The following is a 17,440-nucleotide window of genomic DNA, read 5'->3' as shown; positions in this document are numbered from 1 at the left end:
AAAGAAGCAAAAGCCATGGTTCGATGAAGGATGCTCAAAATTATTCGATCAAAGAAAGCAGGCCAAATTGCAATGGTTACAGGATCCAAGCGAGTTAAATTGGGATAATCTGAACAATATAAGATGTTAAAACATGAGGCATTTCAGGAACAAAAAGAGGGAATATCTGAAAGACAAAATAGATGAGCTTGCAATGAACAGTAAGAACAAGAACATTAGAGACCTGTATAGAGGAATAAATCACTTTAACCAACCTAGAAGTAAGTGAGTGAAGGATGAGAATGGTGATCTGCTTGCAGATTCCCACAATATTTTGAATATGTGGAGCAACTACTTCTCTCTGTTATTGAATGTACATAGGGTCAGTGATGTTAGGCAGACAGAATCCATAGAGCTGAGCCGTTAATACCTGATCCTAGCCCTTCTGAGTTTGAAAGTGCTATTGCAAAATTGAAACGGTATAAATCGCCAGGTAGTGATCAAATTCTGGCAGAACTTATTCAAGCAGGAGGCAAAATATTACGTTCTAAGATCCACAATCTAATTACTTCTATTTGGCATAAGGAAAAATTGCCTGATCAGTGGAAGGCGTCTATTACTGTACCAGTTCACAAGAAGGATGATGAAACTGACTGTAGTAATTATTGGGGGATATCACTGCTATCAACTTCATACAAAATTTTATCCAATATTCTTCTCTCAAGGTTAAGTCCATATATAGATGAAATTATTGGGGATCATCAGTGTGGGTTTCGACGTAACAGATCAACTACAGATCAGATCTTTTGCATTCGTCAGATATTGGAGAAAAAATGGGAGTACGATGAGACAGTACATCAGCTATTCATAGACTTCAAGAAAGCCTATGATTCAGTTAGGAGGGAAGTATTGTACAATATTCTGATAGAGTTTGGGATACCCATGAAACTAGTTAGGTTGATTAAAATGTGTTTAAACGAAACGTATAGTAAAGTCCGTGTAGGTAAACATTTGTCTGATAAATTTCCTATCCAGAATGGTCTAAAACAAGGAGATGCTTTATCGCCACTCCTTTTCAACTTTGCCTTAGAATATGCAATTAGGAAGGTCCAGGGAAACCAGGTGGTACTGAAATTAAATGGGACATATCAGCTGTTGGTCTACGCTGATGATGTGGGTCTACTGGGTGATAATGTAGATACCATAAAGAAAAACACACTTTAATTGACGCAAGTAAAGAGGTTGGTCTAGAAGTAAACACAGAGAAAACTAAATATATGTTTCTGGCTCGTCACCAAAATGCAGGGCAATATCATGACATAATGTTAGAAAACAGATTTTTTTTTTTAAACGTGGCACAGTTCAAATATTTGGGAATGACGGTAACAATTCAAAACCTGATTCAGCAGGAAATTGAACTCGGGTAATGCTTGTTACCATTTAGTCCAGAACCTCTTATCTGCTGTCCAAAAACATAAAAATTAGAATATACAAAACTGTAATTTTNGTTTTACTAAAACCGAAACATGTAAGGCAGGAGTGAGAAAGAAGTGACCTAAAAAACATTGTTACACTCGACGGACTTTGTATTGATTTTATACAAAACTGTAATTTTGCTTGTGGTTCTGTATCGGTGTGAAACTTGGTCTCTGACATTAAGGGAGGAACATAGACTGAGGGTGTTTGAGAACAGGGTGTTGAGGAGAATATTTAGACTTAAGAGAGATGAAGTGACAGGAGGTTGGAGAAAACAGCATAATGAGGAGCTTCATAACTTGCACTCTTCTCCAAGTATAATTAGAATGATCAAGTCAAGGAGGATGAGGTTGGCAGGTCATGTAGCACGAATGGGGGAGACGAAGAATGCATATAGGATATTGGTGGGGAAACCAGAAGGAAAGAGACCACAGGGAAGACCAAGGCATAGGTGGGTGGACAATACTAAAATGGATCTAAGAGAGATAGATTGGGATGATATGGATTGGATTGATCTGGCTCAGGATATGGACCAGTTGAGTGCTCTTGTGAACACGGTAACGAAACTTCGGGTTCCATAAAATGCTGGGAAATTCTTGAGTAGCTGCAGAATTGGCAGCTTCTCAAGAAGGGCTCAGCTCCATGAGTAAGTAAATAAGTAAATTATATCTGTTATGGTGATTGGGCCATGCCATAGCTCAGGTAGTTAGTTGTTGGCTTCCAACCGTCGCAGCCCTGGCTCGAGCCTGGGTCAGGTCATGTGGGGTTTGTGGTGGTAAAAGTGGTACTGAGGCAGGTTTCCCCTGCCAAATCTTCATTCCACCAATTGCTCCACAATCACCATCATCTATCATCTGGGGCTGATACAATAGGGCAGTAGTGTCTGCAGTACCAAGTGGACTCAGTCTCACCCCACTAAGAATAATAAGAAATAACATCTGTTCTGGTAATCTGTGATCAATGATCTTTGATGTTACTATTGTAATTGTTTTGGGGGCACCACGAACCACACGCATATAAGATGGCAAACTTAGTCGATAAATGTTGTGTGTGTTCTGACTACTCCACCGACCAGCCATTCCCCCATCTCTTTCCCTCTCCTCGCACCTCCCTAATCCCCAAGACAATAACATTTGAGTTATTCCAATTAATACCCTACAATGGCCTCTAAATGTTCAAGTGAATGGAAGAGTTGCATGTCTCTCACTTTAAATCAGAAGTTGGAAATGATTAAGTTTAGTGAGGAAGGCACGGCGAAAGTCAAGGTAGGCTGAAAGCTAGGCCTCTTGCGGCATCAGTCAAATTAGCCAATGCAAAGGAAAAGTTCTTGAAGGAAATTAAACGTGCTACTCCAGTGAACACACCAATGACAAGAAAGCAAAACAGCCTTATTGCTGATAAGAGAAAGTTTTAGTGGTGTGGATAGAAGTTCGAACCAGCCACAATATTCCCTTAAGCCAGAACCTTCAATTCTGTGAAGGATGATAACATAAACATGCAAGATGAAGCAGCAGGTGATGATGTAGAAGCTGCAGTAAGTTATCCAGAAGCTGTGGCTAAGATAATTGATGAAGGTGGCTACACTGAACAACAGATTTTCTGTGTAGATCAGGCATGTTCAACATCAAACAGGTTGTGATTGACGTTTTAGTGTCAAAACTGCCAGTGATCTACCACCCCCTCCTATTGTCGTACCTCGCTTTAAGCAAAAATATTGGTAAAAATAACAGGACACATGATGCTTGTTATACATTGAAAGTACAGACTACTTCAACACATATTTTCCCTTCAAAATCTGAATATAAACATATTGTGACGTGTCGCGCTAGCTGGACGCCCCCTCCCCCGGAGCTGACGCGCCGAGCGGAGCCGAAGTTAGCTGAGTCCCAGCATCCTGGTAGCTATGCAGTGCGAGTCAACAGCGGTGACGTCACCAAGGGATACCGCAGTTGCTAGGCAGCAGTAAACAATTCTGGACAGCGTTGCTAGCAACACGGCGCCAGGCAACAAGGTTGCCTATTACGTGGCTGTTTTCTGCGTTGTCCGAAACGAGGCTAGATACGGAGCAGCGAAGACTATTCACAGTCAGTTCTCAGTTCCGAGAGAGTTCCGAGCTACCTACGAGTTAGTTAAAGTGTATCAGCAGCGAGTTCTGAGTCAGTTCCGAGTTAGCCAGCAACCAGTCAGTTGTATTCTGGCATTTGCAGTGTAATATTTGTGATACTGCCGATGGCAGTAATTGTCAGATTGTAATTTGGGTGATTGTAAGTGCGAATGTGAAATAAAATTCGCTATATCAAATACGGCGTGAAGTTATTTGTCGCATTATACACCCAACACGCGACAATATTATATTACAAGTGAATTTACATGCTTTTCACGTATAATTTCCTTATAGGCCTATGAGATCGACCAAAAATCATCCCGCGATCGACCAGTCGATTGCGATTGACGCGTTGGACATGCCTGGTGTAGATGAAACAGCCTTATATTGGAAGAAGATGTCATCTGGGACTTTTGTAGCTAGACAGGAGAAGTCAGTGCCTGGCCTCAAAGCTTGAAAGGACAGGCTAGTGCAGCTGGTGAATTTAAGCTGAAGCCGACACTCATTTATAATTGAGAAAATCCTAGAGCCCTTAAGGATTATGCTAAGTGAACTCTGCCTGTGCTCCCTAAATGGAACAGCGATGCCTGGATGACAGTACACATGTTTACAACATGGTTTACTGAATATTTTAAGCCCACTGCTGAAACCTGCTCAGCAAAAATGATTCCTATCAAAATATTACTGCTCATTTGCAATGCACATGGTCACCTAACAGCTCTGATGGAGATGAACAATGAGATTAATGTTGTTTTCATGCCTGCTAACACACCCTTCATTCTGCAGCCTATGGATCAAGGAGTAATTTGAACTTTCATGTCTTTTATAACACTATAGCTGCCACAGATAATAATTCAAGTGATGGATCTGGGCAAAGTAAATTGAAAACCTTCTGGAAATGATTCACCATTCTGGATGTCATGGTTCATGGGAGGAAGTCAAAATAGCAGGAATAACAGGAGTTTGGAAGAAGTTGGTTCCAACCCTCATGGATGGCTCTGAGGGGTTCAAGACTTCAGTGGAGGAAGTAACTGCAGATGTGGTGGAAATAGCTGGAAATAGCAAGACAACTAGAACCAGAAGTGGAGCCTGAATATGTGACAGAATTGCTGCAATCTCGTGATAAAACGAGAAGTTACTTCATACGGATGAGCAAAGAAAGCGGTTTCTTGAGATGGAATCTGCTCCTCGTGAAGATGCTGTGAACATGTTGAAATGATAAAGGATTTAGAATATTACATAAACTGATTTAATAAAGCAGCTGCAGGGTTGGAGAGGATTGACTCCACTTTTGAAAGAGCTTCTATTATGGGTAAAATGCTATCAAACAGCACTGCATGTTACAGAGAAATCTTTCATGAAAGGAAAAGTCAGTTGATTTGGCAAACTTCATTGTTGTCTTATTTTAATAAATTGTCACAACCACCCCAAACTTCAGCAACCACCACACTGATCATTTAGCAGCCATCAACATAGAGATAGGACCCTCTATCAGCAAAAGGATTATGACTCACTGGAAGCTGAAATGATGGTTAGCATTTTTTGGCAATAAAATATTTTTAATTAAGGCATGTACATTGTTTTTAGACATAATGCTCTACTAGACTACAGTGTAGTGTAAATATAACGTTTATATGCACTGGGAAACCAAAAAAATTCATGTGACTCGCTTTATTATGGTCATCTGAAACCGAAGCAGCAAATCTCTGAGGTATGCCTGTATGATCTATGACATAAACACCGTCGCAATTGCAACAATTTATTGTAGTTCTTTTGTCTTGCCCTCTTCTACACTACAAGTTTCGGCCGCAAATGGCCATCATCAGGTGTATGCACTTACGTAGCTGTTACACTGCATCTAGTTTAGAATTTAAAACCATAAGTCTTCACAATTGTTCTTTTCGTCGTTACCAACAGGTTTCGATTTATCAGAATCTACTTCGCTGATATGTGTCTGCTTTGTGCATTATCTTTGTTGCCTACACTCATCAATTTTGATATTCTGAACTGGCACTTTTAAAATCTTCAGTTATAATTTAAAATTCTTTTAAAAATTAAAATTCTCAGGGTTACTCGCCCTATGTCTGTAGTGCTGCAGCGGCTAGTTCTTGTTTTCAGCACTGTTATTCTGTATAGGCTCCCTGTGTATGGCCGCTGCTTATCTTTACTACGTGTTTATGTCATATATCGTATAGAGTGCAACAGGATGCTTAAATATAATATTGTGTGCCTGTATATTCTAGTGATTGACATTGCTGTAAACTGATTCATATAAATAAAAACTAATGAGTCACTATGTTTTCTTAATTAGTCTTGTATTTTTTGTTTATTTAATGACACTGTCAGTAGCTCAGACTCTATTGTGTTGAACAGTAGGTGATAGTGACTAATGAGCTGAGAAGGATGTGGAAAGAAGTGGACATGGCTTCATAGAGGTAGTGTTGTCAAGTTTGCTTGGTGGGATTGATTAAAACTATGAAAACGTCAGTGAGAGTAGCTACTCTGTCAACTGAGATTTGAACCTGGTACCTATTGAATGTGAAGTAGAAGCACCCCCCACCTGACACTGATATTTGGTGTTGGTCTTATACCAAAATGGGCTTCAACAATTATGTTGCTTAATGTAACAATTCTGCAAGAGTTGTGTAAATGGGATAGCAGGAATTGACACCAGCTTAAAAAAAAATACAGATATGTTACCTATCTTCAAATATTCACATAACCAGAAGTTTAACTTTCATGGTAACATCTTTTTTTTTTCATGTTACATATTATATCCAGTGCTTACTAATCACTTTCATTCCCTTCTATCAGATGTCTTCTAGTAAGGGGGGTTTTCAAATGAAACCTGTTGAGCTCATTGAGGTAGGTCCTACAGGTGGATGGACAGTGAGCTTTTTAGTTTTCCTTTCCATCATTTTACCTTATATGTCATCTGTTTCATCTTGTTTACTGGCCCACTTCGAATGCCGAACTTCTGCATCACCATCTCCACATTCACCATTCTTTTGTAGCATGCATCTTGTTGTGTGTCATATGAAAGATATTGTGACGTGTTGCGCTATGGATGAGGCCCCCCCCCGCCAGCCGTGACGCGCCGAGCGGAGCCGAAGTTAGCCGAGTCCCAGCATACTGGTCGCTATGCAATGCGAGTCAACAGCGGTGATGTAACGCGGGATGCCGCAGTTACTACGTAGCGGTAAACAACTCCCAACAGTTTTGCTAGGCTACCGGCTACCACGGCAGCAGACAGCAGTGGTTGCGAGAGACGACGGTAATAACAGTGGTAGCTATTACATGGCTGTTTTCTGTGTTGTCTGGAATGGGGCTAAATAAGGAGCAGCGAAGACTATTCAAGACAGTTCTCAATCTAGCCAGCGGAGAGTTACGAGTTAGCCAGCAGTGAGTCAGATTCCAGTTAACTGCAGTCCAGTATTTGTGATACTGCCAATGGCACTAAAGTTGAATCTGTAAATTATGTGATTGTAAGAGTGAATGTGAAATAAAATTCGCTATATCCAATAAGGCGTGAATTTATTTGTCGCGTTATACACCCAACGCGTGACAATATATAGATAAGATAGATAAGACTTATAATACAAGTCGTAAGACTTTGTGACCTCTACGTATGTGTTGCTGTATGTGTTGTTTGGTTGTTCCACTGTAGTAGTGATAGCTGTGATGTGGGATAACTGCATGCTATCACAACCACAGTGGAACAACCAAACAACACATATATGGATATGTAGCAGTTGCACAGTCTTGAATAAGACTTAGAACATAAATTATAAATATCTTAATTGCTATTTAATTTCAATTTTATTTTTTTCCGTTTAGTGTCAAGTTTTAAACTATATTTGAACTACATTTAAATTTAAGTGTATTGGTTAGTATAAAAATTCATACAAACACAATATGCATCTGTACTGAATGATGAGGCAATTCAAGAACTAGTACCAGCATTCTTATACCCCTTAAGATGACTCAAGAACTGGGTCGAAACATGTAGCGTTACTGCCAACATCTGATAAAACAAATGGTGACACAGTAGTGTCTATTTTGTTTCTTTCAGAGTTTTTACTGTGTGCACTGTCCCATTATATATTCTCCACATTCACCATACTATACCTATACAAGGATTGGGTCATGTCTGTCTGTGTTTGTTAGAACAGTCTTCCTCTGCTAGGGGAAATTACATGGAAGTTTTAAACTTATGAAACTGCTGTCTGATCAGCAGGGACCTTTCTGATCTTATCCCATGGTTTCCGCATGACTTCTAACTTGTGTGGCCCAGTCCTTGTGGGGAACTCAAAATATGAAGGTTGAATGGGCTCCTCTCAGTGCCATTACATCCAAGTCGAGGCACAGGTGGATTTGTATATATCTGCATGGAATATAATGGAGAGCCATGGTAGGGGCCTAAAATCATAGATCGCCAGTGGTGTAGGACAGACGATTAGGTTTGAAATTTCCAATGATGTTCTAGAAGAGTAACTCTTCTGAGATATGGATATAAATTTTTATGTCATACAGGGCATATTCTCTTACAGTTTATACAAAGGAAGTGACATGTTTCAGCATATATTTGCCATTTTCATGCCTTCATTTATCTAAAATACCTGTATCAATCTTGTATTAAGAGATATACATCTGGTGTCTGTATAATTTAACTGAACTGATCCATTGACATGGGCTTATTAAACTACAGAATCGTTTATATATGTGATTATTAAAAATTAATATATTATTAATAACATTGGTACAGAGTGCAGGCAGATATACAGGCCACTTGTGTAGAGTACTGTGGATGTCATTGTTGATTAAATTGGTCACAGCATTATTTGTTTACTCTTTTTTGGTAATATGTATATTGGTTGCCCTTTGCGTATAAGAAGTTGATGCTGGCTGGATTATGTGTATGTTTTATGTGCTGCTTGGATGTTGAGGTGTTCTGGAAAGCAGATTGGTATGTACTGCAAGGAATGTAAAGGAGGTATTTTCTGAGACTGAGTCGAGGATGGAGATCCCCTTGCTGCATACACTGGAAGTTTTTGTTATTATCACCCCTCCAGTAGGCTGATACCAGTGGTTCTGTGACAGTGGCCCCTGTCTTGGGGTTTGGACAATTCATGACATTTAAACAGACACTGATGTGATCATATGGTGTATCAGTCTCTTCTAGAAGGATCTGAACTGTGTAGGTGGGAAGGTCAAAATCTAGTCTTCCTGGGTTCTAGCCTGTCCAAGTTGAGATATATGCAACTTTCGACTCCTCTCAAGGAGTTAACAGTGATTCCTTATATCACATACAGGACAAGGGTGTGCAGTCTGTTCTTGCTAACAAGTCCATTTCAAGTGTGTACTGACGAACAGGGAAATGGGATGAGAAACCATTCCCACTTAGAAGGTGTTTCCCCTGCCCAACTACATTGATGTCGTATATGAAGGGTCTCTGTACACTGATATATGCTGCATCCAAAGCGTTGATTCTGGTGCCAGAAGTTAGGGCACTTACAGCAGTAGGATACTCATCTAGTCTCTGATGTGTGTGGTAAGAATCGTCATGGCCTAATTCACCTTACCGTGTGGTTTGCTTTGGAGCGCACAGATACAGCAACAGAGTGCCCATGTTTTCATGGATGAAGTGGTAGTTCAGGGACTTTTGGTCGAGGAAAGTATTTCCATATTGGATGCCTGAAAATTTTCCATGCTAACAGACCTAAGAACAAAGACAAAAATAACACCGTCCAGTGTAACTATTTAAGTTTTATCACTTNTTCTCCTATTGTTATTCTTGGAGGTGGCTGATCCTGTGCTGCCTGTCTATCTTGCGAAAGGAGATTCCATGTTTATTTGTGGCCTTCTGTGTTGTTTACACAGTGTAAACAACACAGCAGGCCATGAATAAACACGGAAATACTAAGAATCTCCTTTCGCAAGATAGACAGGTGGCACAGGATCAGCCACCTCCAAGAATAACAATAGGAGAATTGACACGAACCTGTATGGTCTATAAATTTTTAGCTTGAACTAGAAAAAAAAAAAAAAAAGGTTTTAACACCAGGAAGGCTGCTGTGAATGTGAAAGGTTGAACATTGTGTACATTGTGCATTTCAGACATTATATGTGTATGTATATAAATAACATCTATTGTAATAGTAGTTTCCGAAAGAGTATTGATGCCCTCTGAGGATGATCCGTAGGGATCGAAACATGTAAGGGTGATGAGCCTTCAAGTGATAAAACTTAAATAGTCACATTGGACAGTGTTATTTTTGTCTTTGTAACTGTTAGTGTGATGGACCAGAATAAAACAAATAAAAAAAAAAGACCTAAGAACAGAATCCAACTGTATGCTTTGAACTTATGATGCTTGTGTGGAGTTGATGCCACAGCTAAGAGTGTAGCCCTACCCAACCAATGTGACTCTAATTCATGTCAAAACCCACTTCTTGTTGCTCTTTGCTCTCATTCAGTGTTTCCACCAAGACTAAAGATCTTTGAAACCTGCCATGCCCGGTATAAAAATATGCATGTTTCAACCACTAGTGCACTGATCCTTTAACAACTACAGCGACATGCATGAATACATTAAAATATTTGTAAATCATTACAACTAATCTGTTTACAGGTGTGGTTTAAAAAAAGATTTTCTTAATATTTTTAGAACCGGTTTGGTTCGTGTCCTTTATATGTATTACCTCTCTTTAAAGGAAGTTGAGTGTCTACCCCCTTGTGGTTCCGTCGTTTGGTGAATAGGACTCTTTAGTGCCATCCTATTGTTTGGGCCGTGCTGTGTTGTTATTGTTGATTAACTCTTCATAATATTGCTAGTGAGATGGACCAGGATGAACCAAATCTATTGTAATGGACTTCATCTACTGTATACTGGTTAACCATCATTCCACACTTCAGGTTGTTACTGTCTGCATATATGTAGGTCGTACCAAAAGTCATGAGCAACTATTTTTTGCATGCAACCTGGGAACAGCAGACGAAAGAGAGTACAGTGGTAGGTGGAACCAGCTGTTGTGTTAACCTCGAGTGTCTTGTGACGTCAATAGCTTGCATCACGTGAGCAGTGTCATTCCTAACAAAATGGCCGACAACCATATATCATTTCGCCAGTGTGCTGTCATCGAATTTCTTGTGAAAGAGGAAATCCCTGCTGCAGAAATTCACCAGAGACTTCAGCATGCTTATTGAAGTGTGTGCATGGGTGCGAGCAGTGTTCGAAGATGGGTGAAACATTTTAAAGATGGGAACACCAACATTGAAGATGAGTCTCGGAGCGGTCGTCCTCGAAAACTTGGAATAGGGCACAGTGCAGTACAGGGGGTGATTGAAAGCTTGGGCTATAGGAAAGTTTGTGCTTGTTGGGTCCTGCGGTTATTGACCAAAGACCACAAAGGTCAGCGAAAAGCCATCACCTCAGAACTGCTGCAGAGATATCAACACAAAGGCGATGATTTTTTGCTCTGTATTGTGACAGGTGACGAAAGCTGGTTTCACCATTTGGAGCCTGAAACAAAACGACAGAGTATGGAATGGCACCATTTGCATTCTCCATCAAAAAAGAAAGCAGGCAAAGACAGTGCCATCAGCTGCAAAGGTGATGGGCACAGTCTTCTGGGATGCAGAGGGGCTTATTCTGGCTGAATTCCTGGAACCTGGGTGAACCATCAATGCTGCTCGTCATGTCAAGATGCTGCACAAGCTCCGTCGTGAATTGCGTGATAAACGTCCGGGACGAAACATCATCATCCTGCATGACAACGCTCGCCCCCATGCCGCTTGCCTCACATTGGAAGCAATTGCAAAGATGGGGTGGGAAGTTCTTCCACACCCCTCCTATAGCCCTGATCTGGCACCCTCTGACTACCATCTTTTCGGATTTGTGAAGGATGAGCTGCGTGGACAACATTTTGAGACAAGGAAGGCAATTAAAAAAGCAGTTCATCAGTGTCTTTGAATGGCTATAATGGAATTATACAGAAGGGGAATTTTCAAACTCCCAGAAAACTGGGAGAAATGTGTACAAAGAAGTGGCGATTATGTGGAATAATAAAGAGAGGTCTGTAGATTGAGGTGGTATATTTGGTTTGTCAATAATAAAGCATGTTACTTTACAAAAAATTGTTGCTTACATTTTCCATTCATTCATCTGGGAAATTTTATGATAAAAATATTCCCCTGGTTGCAGTCCTTATAGATGAAAGAAGCAGAATTTTCTGTGTCGCATGCAAGGTGTAAATGGAAGGTGACAAACTTTGGCATGATTTCCACATACCAAACAAGAAAAAATGTTTGTATCACCATTTGTCCAGGAACATTTGATTTGTGAGTTATAGCTGAGAGAGTACATTTATGATAAGTACTTGAATGTCCCTCATGATATTCTGAGGATGCCTCGACACATCTCATCATGGACCACAACCTCTATTCAAAGATGTCTGTAATATTGGGGAAGAGAGAGAGAGAGAGAGCCATCTGGGTGCTTGGTGTGGAGGAGTGTGTCATAGACCACATTGGTAGGGATGCAGATATCAGCAGGAGACAAGATGGGGAAGAGTTCAGTTTTTTGCACATGTCCATTTGGAAAGTACTGCATGAACGGTTTCTTTATCCCTACAATTTACAAGTGCATGGTCTCATGCCTGCTGATTCTCCAATACAAGACAACTTTTGTCACTGTTTTGTTCAACAAAGTGCTGGTCATTTCTTTGTTTCACCAGCGCCCTTCACAGATGAGGCATGTTTTGGTGAAGATGTCACCATCAATATTGACATCTATCACCAGTGGGCAGAGGAATATCCTTATCGTATGGACACAGCAGCAATTCAGCATTAATGTGAGGTTAGTGGTTAGTGGTTGTTTGGTAGGAATGCATGTTTTGCCACATCAGCTTAGGCAACCACTGCCGAGATTTCCTCTTATATGATCTGTCAAAGCTGCTTTAAGATATATTGCTGGCAGTCAGAGCACAAGTGTGGCACATGGCTGATGGTGCTTCAGCATATTTTAGCCATGCTGTGTGAGATGCTCTCAGTAACACCTATCATGAGCAATGGATGGGTAGATGAGAACCCACTGCATGGCCTTTATGCTCAGCAGATTTGAGTGCTCTGGATTCTTATCTGTGGAAATGCCTAAAAGCCCTTGTATGTGCAGCTTCCCTTGACAATGAAGAGGTGCTTCACTGTCACATTTCAGATGCCTGTTAGATTGTCCACAACTACTCCAGCGTCTTTGAATGGTTGTGGCATGATGAGACGTGTCAAGGCATACATTGAATCTCATGGAGGACATTTTGAGCACTTATTGTAAATGTACTCTTTCAGCTATAACTGACAAATTAAAGTTTCCAGACTAGTGTTGATATGGGAATTGTAGTATGTGGCATTTGTGCGCAAAATTTGTCTGCACCTTTCAGTTACATCCTATATACGTCTTTTGTCCTTAGTCTTCTGAATGTACAGGGTGGCACATGAAATTATACAGTATTTAATTTAGTATTAATTATTGAAACATGCAGTGAAAGATGCTTTGTAACATTGTAACTCTTAAAGTAGATCATGGAGATTAGTTTACTCTTCCTGAGTATGCTACTGTTGCACTGTTCCTGCTCATGCACCCGTTTACACAAGATGGCTGACAAAGGAAGACTGTCTGTAGAAGAGCATATAAAGACAGTGTATTTCTTTACTGAAATAAGAAGTGTTGTGGTCACACAGAGGCGGTTTTGTGCCCATTTTCAAGCTTGATAGACACCTTCATTTGGAACATTTCATGAACTTTATAACCAGTTTAATAATGATGGTTCATTGTTGGAGAGGAAACATCCCTGGCCTTCATCTCTGCGTTCTCCAAAGAATATTGATGCTGTCCGAGTGGCGCTGCAGAGGAGCCCCAGAAAATCAAGAAGGAAGGCTGCTTCATAACTAGGGATGTCCAGACTCTTGGTGCAGTAAATATGGTAAAGTGATTTGAATTTTTATCTGTACAAAATGACAGTGTTGCCTAAACTTACAGTTCAAAACAAATATTAAAGAATGGCATTTGCTGAATGTGCTCAGAATAATGAGGTATCATTCAACAATGTTTGGTATTTTGATGAGGCACACTTCCATTTGGATGGTGTGGTTAATAAACAAAATGAGCGATTGTGGGCATCAGTGAATCCATATGTGATCCATGAGAAGGTGCATCATGCACCAAGAATTACAGTGTGAGTCACCATCTCAAGTTGTGGACTGCTGGGGACAATTTTCTTTGAAGAAACAGTGAACAGTGAGTGAGTTCTTTAAGCATATTGTGCAATACTTTTGTGCCTCACCTTCTTGCTACAGGTCTGCTATTACAAACTCAGCGGTTCATGCAGGATGGAGCCAGGTCACACACAGCGGATGTTGTTTTGGACTTTCTACGTGGCACTTTTGACTCGCATGTCATCTCAAACTGATTTCATGATCGTTTCACATGAGGACAGAATTGGCCCCCAAGCAGTCCTGTTGTAAACCCAGGTGACTACTTCTTTGGGGATTCCTTAAGGAAAAGATTTTTCCAAAAAAGCTGCAAACAGTAATGGAATTTAGACCGCTAATCAATCAGGCCTGCAACGAGATAACTGAGGCCATGTGCCATCGAGTAATCAACAACCTCATAGTTCATGCTGAAGAAGTTGCCAGACTTAATGGTGGTCATATTGAACACTTGATTCACAGAGGACAAATCTCCAAGCAGTGGCCTTTATTTTTTTATGTTAGTTTCTATTACTGTAATTGAAACCAAGATTTTATTAATAGATCAAATACTGGATCATTTCATGCACCACTCTATATGTGCAAATGCACACCTATGTGTGGGGTTAGGAATAGCATCTGGCCTAGACCTTGCTTTGTATAGCCCCAGGCTAGCAGCCCAGCTGGAATTATTTGTTCTCCAGACTTACGTGATAGTGGTCACTATCCTGTAAATCTTTGCATAACTAGAACATCTGCAGATAGTATCTTGACATCTGAACTGGGTCATCAGGTAGGATGACTTGGGGGATGTCACTTAGATACTCTTGAGGACTAGGAATTTCCTATGGTCATTTCCACAGTGGAGTACTTGATGAGCACAGTGTTTTAGTAGACAGGTTAGCATTTCATTGTGTGATTGTCTCCCAGACCTAGGATTCATCTTGCAACTGGCAAGTTCTGTACCACCTTTTGGAATCTGGAGAACCTCCTTTTTTTACCTTGCAGAAGAATTTATTTTCTGTTCTGATGAGGCAAAGGTGGCAAGTCAGTCCAGTCATCCTTTCTTACAGTGCACTCTTTCATCTGACCCAGTACAATTACACATTATTGCTCCTTGATGTATGTGTATGATACCAGGATCACCTTCACATACGTTTACAGCATATCATTTCCATTAGACTGTCATGCATATCAATACACTCAACCTGTGACCTTCAATGCAAGACAAGAGAAGCTAAATGTCTGCTCACAGATATCAGTGACAATTTGCAAACATTTGTTCACTTATCCAGACTACATGGACGTCTACTGATAGGCAGTTTATTCAAGTTTTGATTGGTTGTGCCTTTATCTAGAGACCAGGTTGTCTCCTACTGTCTCCTGAATTTTAACAGCATCTATGCAGCTGAAGTTTATGCCATATATAGAGATGTTTATTTCATCTGACATCAATTTCTGAATTGTCTTCTTGCTTGTGCTTATTCTTTCAGTGCCTTGCAGGGCCTCCATGGATACACACCAGATCATCTGGTTATGGAGAGTTTGCATTAAGTGTATGATATACACTTCAAGGCCAGGAAAGGTTTGTTTTTTGCTGAATGCCTGGTCTTTAGCCCTGCCTGGTAACAAGGCTGCTGATAGTCTTGGAAGCTGTCGTGCATGGGGATTTTCATTTGAACAAGTGCCATCTAATGATGTTCCTATGTAATTCCTTCATTCCATATTTTCATCATAGAAGGATGAATGGACTGATATGTAGGAGTACAATACTCATTGTGCTCACAGACAACCTGTTGCATGGTGAGCCAACACCTGTTTCCACAACCTGTGGAGAACCTCTTACTGTTTATATCTTCTCATCAGATGCTTACTTTATGATGAGGAATGCCATACCTTCCACCTTCATGGCATATTTTTTTTACATTCTTGGAGGTGAACACTGTGGCATGTCAGATGTTATGCCATTCTTGAATGGTATTGTGCTCTCCAAGTCAGTTTAACTTTTGAAATTTTGTGCCATATTTGAGACTTCTATTTTATGACATTGCCTTGAGTTTTTATTGTATAGACTTTAGGACCACTGTGTTAGGCCCTGGTATAGCGTGGCATTGTTATCAGTTTTAATTTTTTGGTATTGAGTTTTTTATACTCTTCACCCCAGATTTTGTTGTCTGATCCATTTCTTGTCAGCTATATCAGTTTTACTGTTTTTCTCTGTGGGGTTTTAAGTTTGGTTTTTATACAGGAAAGGAGGCATTTGACACTGATGCATCTCTAAATCCACCCACACACGTATGCGTATGCGCATGTATGCACATGCACACACACAGATAAAACCCATTGGTACTTGTTCTGAGCCATCTGAGTAGAGCCTGTTAAAAAGAGTTCCCATGGATGGTGAGGCAGATATCCCATCTCTGAAAAGAATTGCTTAGGCAGCTGCTGGAACTGCTGCACAACCTCAGCCTTGATGACTTTCCTCTTACTGAAACATGTAAAAATGACTTTCAGTTGAACAACCCTAATAATTTCTTGTTGACCAGGATAACTTTTTTACTGTTCTGCAGTTCACCATCCTATAGTTTTTACCAAGCTTTATATAAAAGCCTGACTTGAGTAATGGAATAACACTGAAGTTTGGTAAGCAGGTTCCTGGCCTTGGTGTGATTTGCTTGGGGAGGGGGGGGGTGAAGCTATCTCTGTCATAGGCCGTGGAGAACCATGGGGTTGTGAGACATCAAGGTTCCCACATTTTCTAGGCAGTCGGTTCACAGATTGTGGTGAGGTTGTCTTTCAACCCCCAGGAAGATTCCTGGTACTCATTTCTCTTAGAGACTGAGTCAACCCCAGGGCCATAATACTGCTGGAAGGATTAGAAAATTTTAAAAATCCATTGACCTCATTGGGAATCGAAGCTGTGACCTTTGGCTTGTAGCATAGTACTTCAACCAACTACGCTGCTGCGTATGGAAGGAGAAGTATATGTCTGATTTATTTCCACTCTTATTTCTTTGTTCTTGGTGTGTTTTGTTTTTCATTTTGTGAGTTGTTTTCTGAAGGCTCTGACATCCACAGGATGTTATACAAACTGTGAGAATTTTAAAATTAAAAGAATTATATGTAAAATTCAGAGTGCATTGCCTGTTTTGTGTAGATTGAAGAAGTTGGTCATGGAATAATTAGTTAAATGTCTTGACAGGTTCATGCCAGATTTAAGTACCTAGTGTACCAAAAACTTCTTGAAACATACCAGACATCAAAAGTATCTCACTATAGGGACATGATTAATCGTACTAAATCTCTACTAAGGAAATCATGACAGTGTTTTGCTAAAAACATTTTATGAAACCTGCAGAGAAATAAGTGGTTATATGGTTTATTTATTATAATACCTGATTTTGTTCATTAATGTTGTTTGTAAATGTCTATATTATGTTGTATGTTTCTGCAGGATGGATTGGTTAAAAATAACATGGAAAAGCTGACATTTTATTCACTCTCATCTCCAGAGAAATTGGATCGAATTGGTGAATATTTGTTCCAGAGAGCTAGCAGAGACATTTATAGACGGCGAAATGGGTAAACTATAACAATGATTGACAAATAACTTTGTAATTTTATTATTATTATTATTAT

The 17,440-nt window shown here is 40.1% G+C and overlaps 1 protein-coding gene across 2 annotated transcripts in view; it reads left to right on the top strand.

Annotated features, from left to right (window-relative positions):
* Window positions 1–17,440, top strand: part of LOC111874559 (protein EFR3 homolog cmp44E) — a 41,884-nt gene that overhangs the window by 5,692 nt on the left and 18,752 nt on the right. For both annotated transcript variants that reach the window (XM_023870150.2, XM_033755497.1), the window contains exon 3: window positions 17,256–17,383. In XM_023870150.2, coding sequence (XP_023725918.2) covers window positions 17,256–17,383 — 128 coding nt within the window. The remainder of the gene's footprint in view (window positions 1–17,255; window positions 17,384–17,440) is intronic.

The sequence above is a fragment of the Cryptotermes secundus genome, unplaced genomic scaffold, assembly GCF_002891405.2.
Source record: "Cryptotermes secundus unplaced genomic scaffold, Csec_1.0 scaffold970, whole genome shotgun sequence".
NCBI lineage: Eukaryota > Metazoa > Arthropoda > Insecta > Blattodea > Kalotermitidae > Cryptotermes > Cryptotermes secundus.
Note: the sequence above shows the minus strand (reverse complement) of the source record. Positions and strands in the feature narration are given on the sequence as shown.